General features: G+C 39.9%; 1 protein-coding gene across 4 annotated transcripts in view; it reads right to left on the reverse strand.

Annotated features, from left to right (window-relative positions):
* The window catches only part of lrp2a (low density lipoprotein receptor-related protein 2a), a 313171-nt gene that overhangs the window by 108459 nt on the left and 189177 nt on the right, over positions 1-15535 (reverse strand). For all 4 annotated transcript variants that reach the window (XM_059647356.1, XM_059647357.1, XM_059647359.1 and 1 more), the window contains 5 exons: positions 12531-12773; positions 8744-8869; positions 6906-7025; positions 6480-6611; positions 2386-2587 (listed from right to left, as the gene is read on the reverse strand). In XM_059647356.1, coding sequence (XP_059503339.1) covers positions 2386-2587; positions 6480-6611; positions 6906-7025; positions 8744-8869; positions 12531-12773 — 823 coding nt within the window. The remainder of the gene's footprint in view (positions 1-2385; positions 2588-6479; positions 6612-6905; positions 7026-8743; positions 8870-12530; positions 12774-15535) is intronic.

Consider the following 15535-nt stretch of genomic DNA (forward strand, 5'->3'; position numbering starts at 1 on the left):
CCCAAAACTGTACAGATGTTATGTTAGAGATAGTAGGAACTGCAGATGTGAGAGAATCTGAGATAACAAGGTGTAGATCTGGATGAACACAGCAGGCCAACCATCAGAGGAGCAGGAAAACTGACGTTTCAAGCCTAGACCCTTCTTCAGAAATGGGGGAGAGGAAGGGGGTTCTGAAATAAATAGGGAGGGAGGGGAGGCAGAAAGAAGATGGATAGAGGAGACGGCAGGTGGAGAGGACACGGACAGGTCAAAGAGGCGGGGATGGAGCCAGTGAAGGTGACTGTAGGTGGGGAGTTACGGAGGAGTTACATCAGTCCAGGGCGGATGAACAGGTCAAGGGGACAGGATGAGGTTAGTTGATAGGAGATGGGGTTGGGGCTTCAAGTGAGAGGAGGGGATAGGTTGGAGGAAGGACAGGTTAGGGAGACAGGGACAAGCTGGGCTGGTTTTGGGATGTGGTAGGGGGTGGGGAGATTTCGAAGCTTGTGAATCCACGTTGATACCGTTGGGCTGCAGGGTTCCCAAGCGGAATATGAGGTGCTGTTCCGGCAACCTTCAGGTGGCGTCGCTGTGGCACTACAGGAGGCCCAGAATGGACATGTTGTCTGAGGAATGGGAGGGGGAGTTGAAATGGTTCACAACTGGGAGATGTAGTTGTTTAGTGTGAACAGAGTGTGGGTGTTCTGCAAAGCGGTCCCCAAGCCGCCACTTGGTTTCCCCGATGTAGAGGAGGGCACAACAGATACAGTGGATACAGTATAGCCCATTAGCAGATGTGCACATGACCATTATTTTGGGGCCTGGGATGGGGGTGAGGGGGGAGGCGAAGGGGCAGGTGTCGTTTTCTCCGCTGTTCCCGTTGTGGCTTCCCCTACAATCAGGGAAACCAAGCGGAGGCTTGGTGACCGCTTTGCAGAACACTTCCGCTCGGTTCGCACTAAACAACTGCAGCTCCCAGTCGCAAACCATTTCAACTCCCCCTCCCATTCCACAGACAACATGTCCATCCTGGACCTCCAGCAGTGCCACAACGATGCCACCCAAAGGTTGCAGGAACAGCACCTGATATTCCGCTTGGAAGCCCTATAGCCTGATGGTATCAATGTGGACTTCACAAGCTTCAAAATCTCCTCTTCCCCCCACTGCATGCCAAAACCAGCCCAGCTTGTTCCTGCCTCAATAACCTGTCCTTCCTCCTATCTATCCCCTCCTCCTGCATCAAGCCCCACCCCCATCTCCTACCTACTAACCTCATCCTGTCCCCTGACCTGTCCATCCTCCCTGGGCTGATGTGTCTCCTCCGTGACTCCCCACCTACACTCACCTTTACTGGCTCCATCCCCGCCTCTTTGACCTGTCTGCCCCTCTCCACCTATCTTCTCCTCTATCCATCTTGTATCCGCCTCACCCTCTCTCCCTTTTTGTTTCAGAACCCCCTTCCGCTCCCCCATTTCTGAAGAAGGGTCTAGGCCTGAAACGTCAGTTTCCTTGCACCTCTGATGCTGCTTGGCCTGCCGTGTTCTTCCAGCTCTACACCTTGTTATCTCAGATGTTACACTACTATATTTTTATCCAGGAAGATATTTAAAACTGAAAGGCTGCACTTAAAAAAAAACTATTGACCAATCATCGCAAAGGCAAATTATAATCAAGAAGTGGTAAATGGAAGGAATTATGATAATTCAATGTTTTAATTTAGTCACAAAATATTTGGCATGTATGCATGTTTGTGAAATCTAGCTGACATTTGGCACAAGTCTATAGAGTACCAAACAGCAGTCAAACCTAGAATGTAAAGGCCCATCAATCTCAGTTGGGATTTTAGTGCTTTGTCAGCACAGCGAAGCAACTTCTAATCAGCTTTTTGAAAATAGTAAATACTTTGCATCCCCAGTATTTTTGGGAAATAGAAGTGTCACAATGAAACTAAAGAATTATAAATGCAAAAGAAAATCTCAAAAATGAAAAAGGAAATGCAGGGCTTAATCTTATCCCATTAATCCCAACCCTAATCCTTTCTTTTGGCGTACAAAGTTTCTTCAACCATATCAACACTTTGGAGGAAATGGGATTAAGAAGCTCATATTACAGAAGTACCACAAAGAGAATCTAAAACTTATTTTATGGCAAGCCTCACCTTTGATCTGCTAACAGGTAAACAAGCAAGCTGATAAAGAAATGACAAATATAACGGAAGTAAAAGTGCTATTGCCCTGAATAAGCTTTCTACAATGGATCAAGTTTGTTTCAAATGCTAAATATCAATTTGAACCATTCTCATAACGCTTCAACAATTTGTTCTATCCATTATATCTTGAAGTAATACTGAAAACTTAAACACCATTAAAGAGAAAAAACACAAGGTTTTTGTCAGCAACAAACCTGTATGAATTCCTAATACAGAGGCCATTGTCACAAGTGAACTCTGTTGCAATGCAGGACCGCCTAGTGCAATTCTGATGTTCATCTAAAGCATCAGAACAGTCAGAATCTCCATCACAAATCCATGTCCGAGGGATACACCTTCTGTGTGGAGGATGGCTGTTGACACATGTAAATTCTGTAGTTGTGCAGGTGCGGTTTGCTGGAACAAAATACACTGAGGTAAATGAGCTATTCCTTGAGCTGTTAATTAATCAAGAAGTCTAGCATTGAACTACAGAAGTTTCAGAGACCCAACTCTGACCTGTAGAAATTGGGAAGTGTCTACATTAAGGTGTGATCCCAATGTGGCATATTCAGTAAATGCTTCCAGAGGCAGGAGGCACCATGATCATTTAGCTCAAACTACATCAGTTAATTCACCAATCCCAGGGAGCAGCAAATGATTACTCTTCTTTGAATCATCTGGGGGGACGGGGAAAAGTAATCAGGAGAACAGTTGTACGACAACTGGCAGGCACCTGTTGAACTAATGCAAAGCTGGGGCAGGACCCTTGTTCCTCTTGACTCCACAATAAAGACAAAAAAACAAAGTTGAAATTGAACTTTTTGTTGGCAGTTTCCAACATCCACTTCAAAGTCAACAGCAGAAAACAAGTTTCAACTGAATTTTGAAAAGGGACCTGCAACTCTTGTAAAACTACCAATTTGCTTTTGGAAAGGGCTGAATTTCAACCGTTTATGTCCAGACAGGTATTAAATTATACAACTTACATAAGTTAAAAATCGAAGCCATGCATGCTGCTGACCATACTTAGTGCTTGCGTGCCAGTTTGAGACATATAAAATAAATTAAATAATCTAACTTCTAGGCTGTGAGTAATTAAAACTGGAAGCTCAGAATTAATGTGTTACGTTGCTTTATATTATTCTTCTGTCACCATCTGGTGCCTTGTGCAGTTGTAATGGAAAGATTGTGCCCAAGTAGGACTGATTTTGAATAGGTATCACCTAATTTGTAACAATTTGCAACTCCTCAGATACATGAAGCGGTCTCAGCCCATAAAGAAAAGGACCTGGGCAAGACCCAGGCTTGGGCTGGTAGCATTCATGCCATACAAGTGCCAGACAATAACCATCTCAAAGAAAGAATCCTACCATTGCCCCGGTGATCAGCAGCATTACCATAAATACTCCACCATCACCATCTTGGAAGTAATGAGCTAGCCATTTAAATTCTGTGGTTTCAAGAGCAGGTCAGATAATTCTGCTGCAAGTACTCACCTAAGAACTCACCTTTTCACTGAGGAACAGGAGAATATTGTAGAGGAGATGACTGAGTTACGGGCTACTAGAATTGAAAGGATTAAGGTTAGTAAGGAGGAGGTGTTATCAATTCTAGAAGGTGTGAAGGTAGATAAATCCCCTGGGCCAGATGGGATTTTTCCGAGAATTGCCTGGGAAGCTAGGGAGGAGGTGGTGGAGCCTTTGACCTTGATGTTTGAGTTGTCATTGTCTACAGGTTTAGTACCAGAGGAATGGAGGATTGCAAATGTTGTGCCCTTGTTCAAGAAGGGCAGTAGGGATGACCCAGGTAATTATAGACCTGTGAGCCTTACGTCTGTTGTAGGAAAAATTTTGGAAAGGATTATAAGAGATAGAATTTATAATCATCTAACAAGCAACAATTTGATTGGAGATAGTCAGCATGGATTTGTCAAGGGCAGGTCATGTCTCACAAACCTCATTGAGTTTTTTGAGAAGGTGACCAAGCATGTGGATGAGGGTAGGGCAGTTGACGTGGTGTACATGGACTTCAGTAAAGCCTTTGATAAGGTTCCACATGGTAGGCTATTGGAGAAAATACAGAGGCACGGGATTGAGGGAGATTTAGCAGTGGATTAGAAACTGGCTTTCTGTAAGAAGGCAACAAGTGGTGGTTGATGGAAAATATTCAGCCTGGAGTCCGGTTACTAGTGGTATGCCACAAGGATCTGTTTTGGGACCACTGCTGTTTGTCATTTTTATAAATGACTTGGATGCAGGCATTGGTGGATGGGTTAGTAAGTTTGTAGATGACACTAAACTCGGTGGAGTGGTGGACAGTGTGGAAGAATGTTGCAGGTTGCAGGGAGACTTGGATAAACAGCAGAATTGGGCCAAAAGGTGGCAAATGGAGTTTAATACAGATAAATGTGAGGTGATTCACTTTGGGAGGAATATTAGGAAGGCAGGATACCGAGTCAATGGAAATATTTTTTGTAGTGTGGATGTGCAGAGGGATCTTGGTGTCCATGTACATAGATCCCTGAAAGTTGCCACCCAGGTTGATGGTGCTGTTAAGAAGGCTTACGGTGTGTTAGGTTTTATTGGTAGAGGGATTGAGTTCCGGAGCCGTGATGTCATGCTGCAACTATACAAAACGCTAGTGCGGCCTCATTTGGAATATTGCATACAGTTCTGGTCGTCCCATTACAGGAAGGATGTGGAAGCATTGGAAAAGGTGCAGAGGAGATTTACCAGGATGTTGCCTGGTCTGGAACACAGACTCTATGGAAAAACGCTGAGGGGTTTGGGTCTGTTCTCATTGGAGAGAAGGAGGCTAAGAGGGGATTTAATAGAGACATATAAGATGATCAGAGGATTAGATAGGGTGGACAGTGAGAGTCTTTTTCCGAGGATGATGGCTTCAGCTTGTGCAAGGGGGCATAGCTTCAAAGTGAGGGGTGATAGATTTAAGACAGATGTCAGAGGCAGGTTCTTTACTCAGAGAGTAGTAAGGGCATGGAACGCCTTGCCTGCCAATGTAGTGAACTCAGCCACATTAGGGGCATTTAAACAGCCCTTGGATAAGCATATGGATAATGATGGGGTAGTGTAGGGGGAGGGGCTTAGATTAGTTCACAGGTTGGCGCAACTTCGAGGGCTGAAGGGCCTGTTCTGCGCTATATTATTCTATGTTCTATAACTCCTTGAAGCTACAAGGCACAAATCAGCCGTGTGATGGAATTATCTCCACTTGCTTTAAAGAGTATAGTTCTATTAACATTCAAAAAGTGAGACATCATCCAGACTAAGCAGCATGCTTGATTGGTACCTCACCCAAAGCATTTTACTTTCACTGCTTCCACTACTCTCACACAGTGTCTATAAATGTGTACTATGTAAAAGATTTACTGAGAAAATCGCCAAGGTCCCTGAACTGCTTCCAAACCCACAACCTCTACCATCTAGAGGGGCAAGGGCAACAGACACATGAAAACACCACTGCCTGCAAATTCCTCTCCAAGCCAAAGAGTATCCTGACAGAGACCTATACTGCAATTTCTATTGGACAATATCCTGGAAATTGCTCCCTTAAAAACTCTACAGGAGTACCAACACCACAAGGACGACAATGATTCAAGAAGTCAACTCACCACCACCACCACCTTCCTCAGGCAATTAGGAATGGTGAGCAAATACTGGTCCAATCAACAACACTCAAATCTTGTGAATTAATAAAACTGGCAGTCTTCATGGGACAAATAAACAAAGCAACAATATCTCAGTGATGACACCATCACCTAAGTATATATGATCATTCCTAGGTATGATATCACGGACAGACTAGGTCAAGTGGATAGGAATACTCTATTCATCTTGGTTGAGTGATCCATATTTTTGAGATTAGAGATAACTGTTTTAGAGGGGAAACAAGGGAATGGCTTTAAACACATGGTGGCAGGGATCTGGAACTCAATGCTCGAAAATTAGAGGCAGAATCCTTCATAACCTTTAAAAAGCATGTGAATTTGTACTTGAAGTGCCTTAACCAACAGACCAAGAGCTGGGATAAGAAGGTGTAGAGCTGGATGAACACAGCAGGCCAAACAGCAGCAGAGGAGCAGGAAGGCTGATGTTTCAGGCCTAGACCCTTCCTCCAAAATGACCAAAAGCTGGAAAGGGTTTTTGCTGAGATAGCTACTTCAGTTGACACAGAATTGATGGACTGAACTGCTTCTCTATATCCTCTAAATTTCTATGATTCCATGGAACATGAGTTAATGAGACATATGGTAGTTGGTTACAATTATTCTTCTGGTGACACCTACCGCAGTTATGTCTTTGATCTTCATCACTTAAGTCCCCACAATCATTGTCACCATCACAGATCCAGGTTGAGGGGATACATCTGCCATCATCACATTTGAACTGTTGGCCTGAACAAGTGCGCTCTGTGCGATCTAGAAATAAAAGGTAGCTGACAATGCGTTAACCAGTAAGATGTATAGTCTTTGGAGTCACAATAAATGAAATATAAGCACTTTATTGAACATTTTCTAAGTCAATTCATTAAGGATGGACAAAGTTGTTGAAATGTGTCTCCACATATATATAGGGTGTATTTTCACATGCTGCAATCCAAAAGACAGCGAATGTTCCAACCATTCGTTGTGGGCATTGCTTGTGAAAGTTAGTAAGGTATAATGTAATGTAAAGTCAGTTCATTAGCAGTATTTAATATGTATCATACTTACGACAAGTAGATGGTTCATCAGACCCATCAGCACAATCCATTCCACCATCACAATACCAGTGTGATGGGATACAGCGACCAGAAGAGCAGCGGAACTCATTCTCTGCACAAGTTCCAGTGGCTAAAATTGATTCAAAAAGTTGTAACATACATCAGCAAACCAATATATTAATTGGTGGCAATTGCACTCAATTAAGGGTATGATTTTACTTAATATCTTCCTGACTTTGTCAGTGAAAAAAATTGTAAGAGATGAGGGTTTCCAGATAGATTCCCCAAAGTTGTTATGTTGCAGGCTACTAAGGAAACTAAAGGTTGTAACGTTGATGGGCATATTGCCACTTGAAAATGAGAAATAGAAAAACAGGTTTGAAAGCTATTTAATTGATACTTGAAAGTGAAGTGTTCTCAACTTTGTAATGAATATGGCAGGGAACAGGAATGATAAGGGTAACTTTTTAAAAAATTTACTAGCCTTTCACTGAGAACAGTTATGTGTAATAGTAGTTCAACATGAGGTGGCATATCCAATAATGCATATCTACATCATTAATATATTACTGAATGGGAGATATGCGTTATAATTATTTGAAACAGCATTTGCTTTCTAAAAGTGTTCACTTAGCCCCATTCTTCTACACCTCCCCCCAGTTAATTTTAATTTCTAAATAATTCACTAATTCCCATCTAAAACCTATTGTAGATTCAGCCACATTCTGGTAGGATACTTCAAATCTTAAAGTCAACTGCATAAATATTTTTTCAAACTTTCTCTTTGCCCTTTTGACAAACTTTGTCCACTTTATAATGTACCATACTGTAAAAATACAATTTCCTGTTTACTTCACTAAGTTGCTTCCTGATTTTAAACATCACCCTTATATGTGTCATATTGCACAAGAAAATGGATTGGCAATGCAGTGCCTTTTTGTTTTGTATGGTATAGGGAGCAAAAATCATTTGTACAATGACTGCATTCAATGAGCTATTACCCTATGGCTTTATAATTACTTTTTGTTTTGGAACAAATGAACTCTGCTTCATATAAATGTCTCACAATTCCCTGAAAACTGGGTGAAGGTGAGATTGAATTTAACCAGAAAACATAAGCATACTGTTTGTTTGGTGCCAACACAAGAGTTTTAAAACAATGCATTGTATGAAGGACTTCATCATGCTCTGTAGTACATTAAGATCCAAAGGCCATAAGCAATAGGAACAGGAATATGCCGTTTGGTCCCTCAAGCACTCTCCACCATTCACTAGGATCATGACTGATCTGATACTCATCTTGTTCAAATTCCTGCCCATTCCAACTAACTCTAGAATCCCCTACTGATCAAGATTCTCTCTCTCATTCTTTATCCTATTCTTTTTGCCTATTCTAATATTTATCCTATTAAAATTTGTGCATTTCAGGTAAAATTAATTTGATATCGCTAAAGAGCAATTTCGACAATCTTCATTAAAAACAGCATTGTTTTGTATGAATTATTTTTAATTGAAAAATTATCCACTTTTATTAGCATGGTGATAACTTGATGTAATATTGAAATAGTTTACAATTTTAAATTCTTTACAAGGCAAGTACAGTTTTCACAAGTAAACGTTTAAATATGGAAAAAGGAGGAATGGACTATTAAGCCCTTCAACCCTTTCCACCATTCAGAATGATGATGGCTGATCATCCAAATCAGTTCCCGGTTCCACTTTGTTCCCTTTATCCCTAACCAAATGATAATACATTAAAGGGTTCACAGTACACAGTATGATTCAATAATGTGAGCAGAAAATATTCTGGTTATGACTGCCATATTATCGATAACACAAAATACATACCACAGTGAGTGGAGCTCTCGTCACTCATATCACCACAATCATTATCTCCATCACAAAGATAAGTGCGAGGAATACAAATGTTGGTTGTTTGACATTTTGTATAGCTAGGCTGACAGGTCCGATCAGCTACAGGCAAATGTAGGAAAAAAGAAAATTCAGTGGCATGCCTTTGAAGACACCTTAAGCATATTTTTGTTTTAATTCATTTGTGGGATGTGGGTGTCGCCGGCTGGCCAGCATTTCCTGCCCATCCCTATTTGCCTTTGAAAAGGACGTGGTGAGCTGCCTTCTTGAACGGCTGCAGTCCTCCTGCTGTGGGTTGACCCACAGTGCTATCAGGGAGGGAATTCCAGGATTTTGACCCAGCGACAGTGAAGGAACAGCAATACATTTCCAAGTCAGGATGGTGAGTAACTTGGAGGAGAGCTTGGAGGTGGTGGTGTCCCCATATGTCTAATACTCTTATCCTTCTAGATGGAAGTGGTCGTGGGTTTGGAAGGTGCTGTCTGAGGATCTTTGGTGAATTTCTGCGGTGCATCCTGTAGATAGTTCAGAATATTAAGTAGCAGTGTGTACTATGAGCATTGGTAATGCCATCTGCTAAAGATGTGCTAAAATTGAATACTTTTGACTTTGATTAAACATGTTAATTGAACTGAACAGCAACGAAGCTTACAAAATAAAGTTGACTTTCAACATTGCGGCAGGCAGTAAAATTTGTAAGACTCCATTCCTGTACTGGATTGAAAACTTAGGCACAATTTAAAACTGTTTTTAAATGAAAACTGTTTTATTCAACAATGTATGAATTAACCTGACAATCCTATTAAATCAAGTCAGAAACTAATGCAAAAAAGCTGTATTAAAGTCTTGAGAAGATAGATAATGAATGGCAATTACTGAAAAACAAGGAGGCTTGTGCTTAGAAGACAGCATTCTAAAATTAACTTTAAGTGTTGACTGGATGAATGGGTTCATGCAGTTTTATTTCAGTTAGACATTCATTTGAACTAGAAGTATTTGAATCAGACAGGAATGACTACCTCTGTCATTTTCATGTGACTGGAAATGTGCATGTCTACTTTGAATATCCAGTTGAGGGTGTTCTTAGATACAGAATGGAGAAATCCCATAAGATGTCCTTGCGGGCAGCTTCGGGTAATATGTTCTCCGGTCTGAATCAACCGTACTTGGGTCATCACTTATCTTCAAATTATGGAGCAGATGGTTGCAACTTCCATGTCGTGTCTTGATTCAGCGGAGCAATATAAATTCTCATCTAGGGTGGTCAAAGCTGTTGGGTCAGTAAAGTGCTACTGTCTTTTTTAAGCTGTATTTGTTCCAGAGTTCTGTCCATTTTGATTGTGTATTGATACCATGGGTAGCATCTTTCCCATGGCCGTCATGCAGGGCCTGAGATGATAGAGTACATTGATTCACAATTTTTACTGCGTATGAAGAAAAGGGTCACGAGCACACAGGATGTCACCACATTCAAGTTCCCTCAAGGCATTATCATCCTGATTTGGAACAATGCTTTCATGGTTCTTTCACTGTTCTTTTGTGGTTGCAGATCCAAAATTCTGGAACTTCCCACCTAACAGCACTGTAGGGGAGCCTTCTCTAGGCTGACTGTAGCAGTTCAAGAATGCTGCCTTTTCAAGATCAATAATGCTGGCATATTGCCAGAGATGCTTACATCCCATGAAAGATTAAAATACAAAAAGAACTGGAGGCTGGTTTGAAAAGTTGAGAAGGATAAACGGCTAGCAGAGATAGAGTAAAACTATGGTTAACTAACCATTACTGTGGGTTTAAAAAAATGTGTTCCTTCAAAATTTTTAGCTGTTCCCCAATTAACCTTGAAATAATGAGCATGCAATGACATTTCAGCGGGCAATTAAAAGCCAGAAACATTGCATTTAGGCCGGATCAAATTTCCTTTCCTAAAAGGCTTTTTTTTAGTGACAAGTGGCAGTGGTTAACGAGTCACCATTGAGTTAGCTTTCAAGTCCAGATTTGTTACTGGATTCAAATTTCACTACCTACCATGGTGAGATTCAGAACATTGAAGCCTGGGGTTCTGGAATACCAACCCAGCAAGGTTTCCACTGTATCACCCACCTCCTTCAATTTAATTGTGAATGTTCTCTTACATTCATAAGCAGCATGAAAAGTCAGAGGACTAAAATAGTTCAACTATAAAAGAACATGACTAAAACAATTTTTTTTTAAAATTGGAAATAATACGAATCAGACAAAAGGGAAATTGTGAGTTTTCCTCAAACATTATAACACAAGTAATAACAAAAACAGAAATTGCTCGAGAACCTCAGCAGGTCTGACAGCATCTGTGCAGAGAAAGTAGAGTCAACATTTCAGGTCCAGTCTCCCTTCTTCAGAAAGGAAGTCCTTATCTAACAGCACTGTAGGGGAGTCTTTACCACACTAACTGCAATATTTAAGAAGACTGTCTTCTTAACAGCAATAAATGCAGGCAATTTATTTATTTACCATAAGTAATAAGTTTTGTCCATCCATCTGTACTTCACTGTTAGTGTAATTCTTTCTGAAATTTATCATGCACACTTAATTCAAGAAACTTTGGCTGCAAATGTGAACAAACTGCAGCCTCTCATGTGTTCTACCTTTTTCAACCAATATACACGCACATACATTTCTCCTGTTTTATATATTCATTACAAACTTAACCTGAATCAAATCTTTAGAATGTGTGCTTTGGCTATATTTCCAACAAAATTAGAAACAACCAAATAAGTCTGAGAAGCATTGTGTTATTTGTTTAATGAAAAGCAGCAAACATACACATTTCCCACAGCCCATACTTTCAGATTGCAGGATGTGCCTTCAGAAAACAGATACCATTCTGATAAAAATTATAAACTCCAAACCTCAACTATTAGGAGACTGTTAAGCCTTCATGGAAAATCTTAACATACAAAATCAAAGTGGGCAGAGTCTAATTCACTCATATTTGGAATTTTAAAAAAATTTAATGCTTTGATGAAGACCTTTATTTGACAGCAGTAGTTTCAGCTAGAGGAAAAAATGTAAATTTCCTAAAATAATTTTAATGGTGCAGCGTGGTTAGTTAGTCAATAAAATATGACAGTGAAACTTGAAATTTTGTTACAGGGTTAGCCCATTACGTGTATACTTTGGCATTTCCATTATAGACTTAGATAAAGAGCATGACTTAAAAGTAACAGCATTAAAAAGGCTCTTTCCAGCAAGATTATACATTGAAGCTTTTAATTCATAACTACACACAGTAGGCATCCTGTATTGAATTGATTTTAAGTCCTTACTCTTTGTAATTACTGCAATGTCATTTACCACTTCCGAAAAGAAATGATCACCTATTTCTCCAGTCCCCTACAACAAAATACAATATAAGACCGATGCATGATAAACTGGCATTTACTGCAGTTTATCTCTTAATTCAAAGTTGTTTAATTCAGATATTGGCTAAGTTAAATGTGCAGCATTAAATTCACATTTTGCTATGGTATTTATATTGTCCAATTCAACCTATAAAATAATACAAATATTAATAAGGAATGGTCAATGTGTATAATATTCTACAATAATTATTTTCTACTATATGTGACATTATCATTTTTTAACTATATGCCCTTACTTCTGGAGCAGAGCATCATTTTGAGAGGGTTGAATGAATGAGTCAGGACTTCTTGAAGATTCTTTGCTGCAGCAATGACTATTAGAGCATGTGAGTTATTTCCAAAACAACCTGAATTGTACTTACGGCAGTTCCTCTCATCTGAAGTTCCATTATCATGGCAGTCATTCACGCCATTGCAGACAAAGCTACTGCCAATACATCTTCCATTAAGACAGGTGAATTCTGTAGTGGGATTGCAAGTAGGGAACAAGCAGCCAACCTCATCACTGTTGTCTCCACAGTCATTGTAATGGTCACAGCGATACCTATATAGTGTGCACCGGCCATTTCCACAAGTGAAAGCAGATGGTGAACAGGTATGAAAAGCTACAGAAAGAGCAGAGATACCAAAACTAAAACAATATGGTACAAAAAAGGTTTTTAAATGTTGTCTTAACAATTCTCCATTATGCAAGAAAAAGTTTGTTGCATTACCTCCCATAAATACAAGTGTTTCCAAATATGCTGCATGTAAAATAGAATAAAACATTTTGTTTTGGCTTTATTATTTTCTTCATTTGAACTCTAATTACAAATCTCAATGTGATTTATAGCCTGTCAATTTCCTGTTCCTCTCTCTTCCTTGGGCATTTATTTGCTTGACAGTAATTGCAGGATAAATAGCTAGCTAATCTGTTTTGCATGGCATTAGCCAGCGTATTCCAAGAAATCCCTGCTATCTCAGAAACATATGGAATCTGTTAACATCCACCTGTACAAACTATCCTTGAATTCATATACCTTACACAGAAAATACTTCTCACAAAGTAGCATGTTCTCAGTACCGAACTGCAATTTTAGTCTCGATAGTGTCCGGAATCCCTGGAGGGGTGCTTAAACTGATAACCTAGGGTCAAAATGCTACAGAAGAAACTAAAATGACCCAGTGGGAAGCTTGATCTATGACATCATTTCACTATGTATCAACAATAAAAAAACTTTACATTATTATTTATAATTAATGAGAAAATGTAAAATAAGAATTTTTTTCAGTCAACCACATAACGAATAAGTCCACGTGCAATATGTTCCCATGTGGACTGCATGAAAAATAAAACCAAATTATATTTCTGTGTATTTTGTTTTTTTATACTATGCTTTATTTATCAAATCAAATGTCAACCAGAAAAGCAGGCAATTTTTGCATAACTGCTAAGGGCTTATATTTGATTCTGCATATTTGAGATTTTGAGAACTCATTACACACGTTTCTAAGATAGTAGGAACTGCAGATACTGGAGAATCTGAGATAACAAGCTGTAGAGCCAGATGAACACAGCATTTCCTGCTCCTCTGATGCTGCTTGGCTTGCTGTGTTCATCCAGATCTACACCTTGTTATTGCACATGTTTCTAAAACTGGTTTCTTCATTTTAACAGAAAAATTGTAGCCTCTGGACTTAAAATTCTACATATTCTACAGTCAAACAGTGTTACAACACCTATAGGAAACTGTCTCACATTGCAATTGGGATCAGGTGCAATGTGACTTTGCTATTTTTAATAAATTGGTCTGTGGGATTATTTGGGATCTTTTAAAGCTTTACTCAAGATGTTAAACCCTAGTCAAAGGGTCAATAATGAGGGGGAATCATTTCAAAGCAAAAAACAGGAATTTTAGAGGCGAGATAAAGAAGACATTTTTACCCAGAGGGTGGTGGGGATCTGGAACGTGCTGTTTGCAAGAATACTGTTTGGGAGAATAGTTAAGACAGGAAACCTTTTAAAAAGTACTTTGATGAGCACTTGAAGTGTCATGACATTCAAGTCTATGGCCCTAGTATGGAAAAGTGGCACTACAGTGTGTAGTAATACAGTTTTGACATTATAAGCTCAATGGGCCAAAGGACCTCTTCTCTGCGGTATGATTCTATGAACCATAGCAGGTTCCATGAAATAAAATCGACCAACTGCAAACAAACCACTTTGCACAATTCAATTTTACCAATTTTAAAATTCTGCATTATTACGGGATAAACTGAATGCATTATACAGAGACAACTAGCATTTCTTACATGATGACTTGAACTCAGTAATCCACAGAGGAGGGGTGGAATGTTTAGGGAGAGTAGAGGTCATCAAATAGGGTGCCATAGCAGTAGCACTAGGTTAAATAGTTCATTGGTTAATGGGTACTCAAAAAAAAACACGTTGGTCAAGGAGGAGGCAGACATATGTAATATTGCATTTTATAATTATATCCAGTTTTGTATTTCACTACCTTGTTTCAAAATGATTTATCACACCATACTTGCATTCAACTAAGCTCCTTCACATCTTTCTTCCTTGTGCAGTGTCAGCAATGGCCTATGCTTGCATGCTGGATTACACCCCTCCCTCCACCCCCCCACCCCCCCCACCCCCGAGGAGCTGGAAACACTATCCATAGCTTAGACCATGAGACCGTAAGACATAGGAGTGGAAGTAAGGCCATTCGGCCCATCAAGTCCACTCCGCCATTTAATCATGGCTCACGGCATTTCAACTCCACTTCCCTGCACTCTCCCTGTAGCCCTTGATTCCTTGTGAGATCAAGAATTTATCAATCTCTGCCTTGAAGACATTTAATGTCCCAGCCTCCACTGCGCTCCGTGGCAATGAATTCCACAAGCCCACCACTCTCTGGCTGAAGAAATGTCTCCTCATTTGTGTGTTAAATTTACCCTCTCTAATTCTAAGGCTGTGCCCACGGGTCCTAGTCGCCCCGCCTAATGGAAACAACTTCCCAGCATCCACCGTTTCTAAGCGATACACTATCTTGTAAGTTTCTATTAGATCTCCCCTCAACTTTCTAAACTCTAATGAATACAATGCAGCTTAAAATGCAGCCAAATAAGTTTCCAATGTAACCAATGCAACTTGGAAAAATGAAGAATGGGGGAATGGAAGAGCTTGTCAGAAGCCACAAAATATTCACAAAATAGAAGCATCTCGCAAAAAGCCTTTACCAGTTATGAACTAAAATAATGCTGGTTCAAATGCCCATTTGCTACATATGACTTCAAAGAAGGTATTTTACACAAGTTCAATTTCAATTGCGTGTCACTGGACACTGAAAATGAATCATTTCCAAAATCAAGATATATTTTG

The sequence above is a fragment of the Stegostoma tigrinum genome, chromosome 7 (assembly GCF_030684315.1).
Source record: "Stegostoma tigrinum isolate sSteTig4 chromosome 7, sSteTig4.hap1, whole genome shotgun sequence".
NCBI classification, from domain to species: Eukaryota; Metazoa; Chordata; class Chondrichthyes; order Orectolobiformes; family Stegostomatidae; genus Stegostoma; species Stegostoma tigrinum.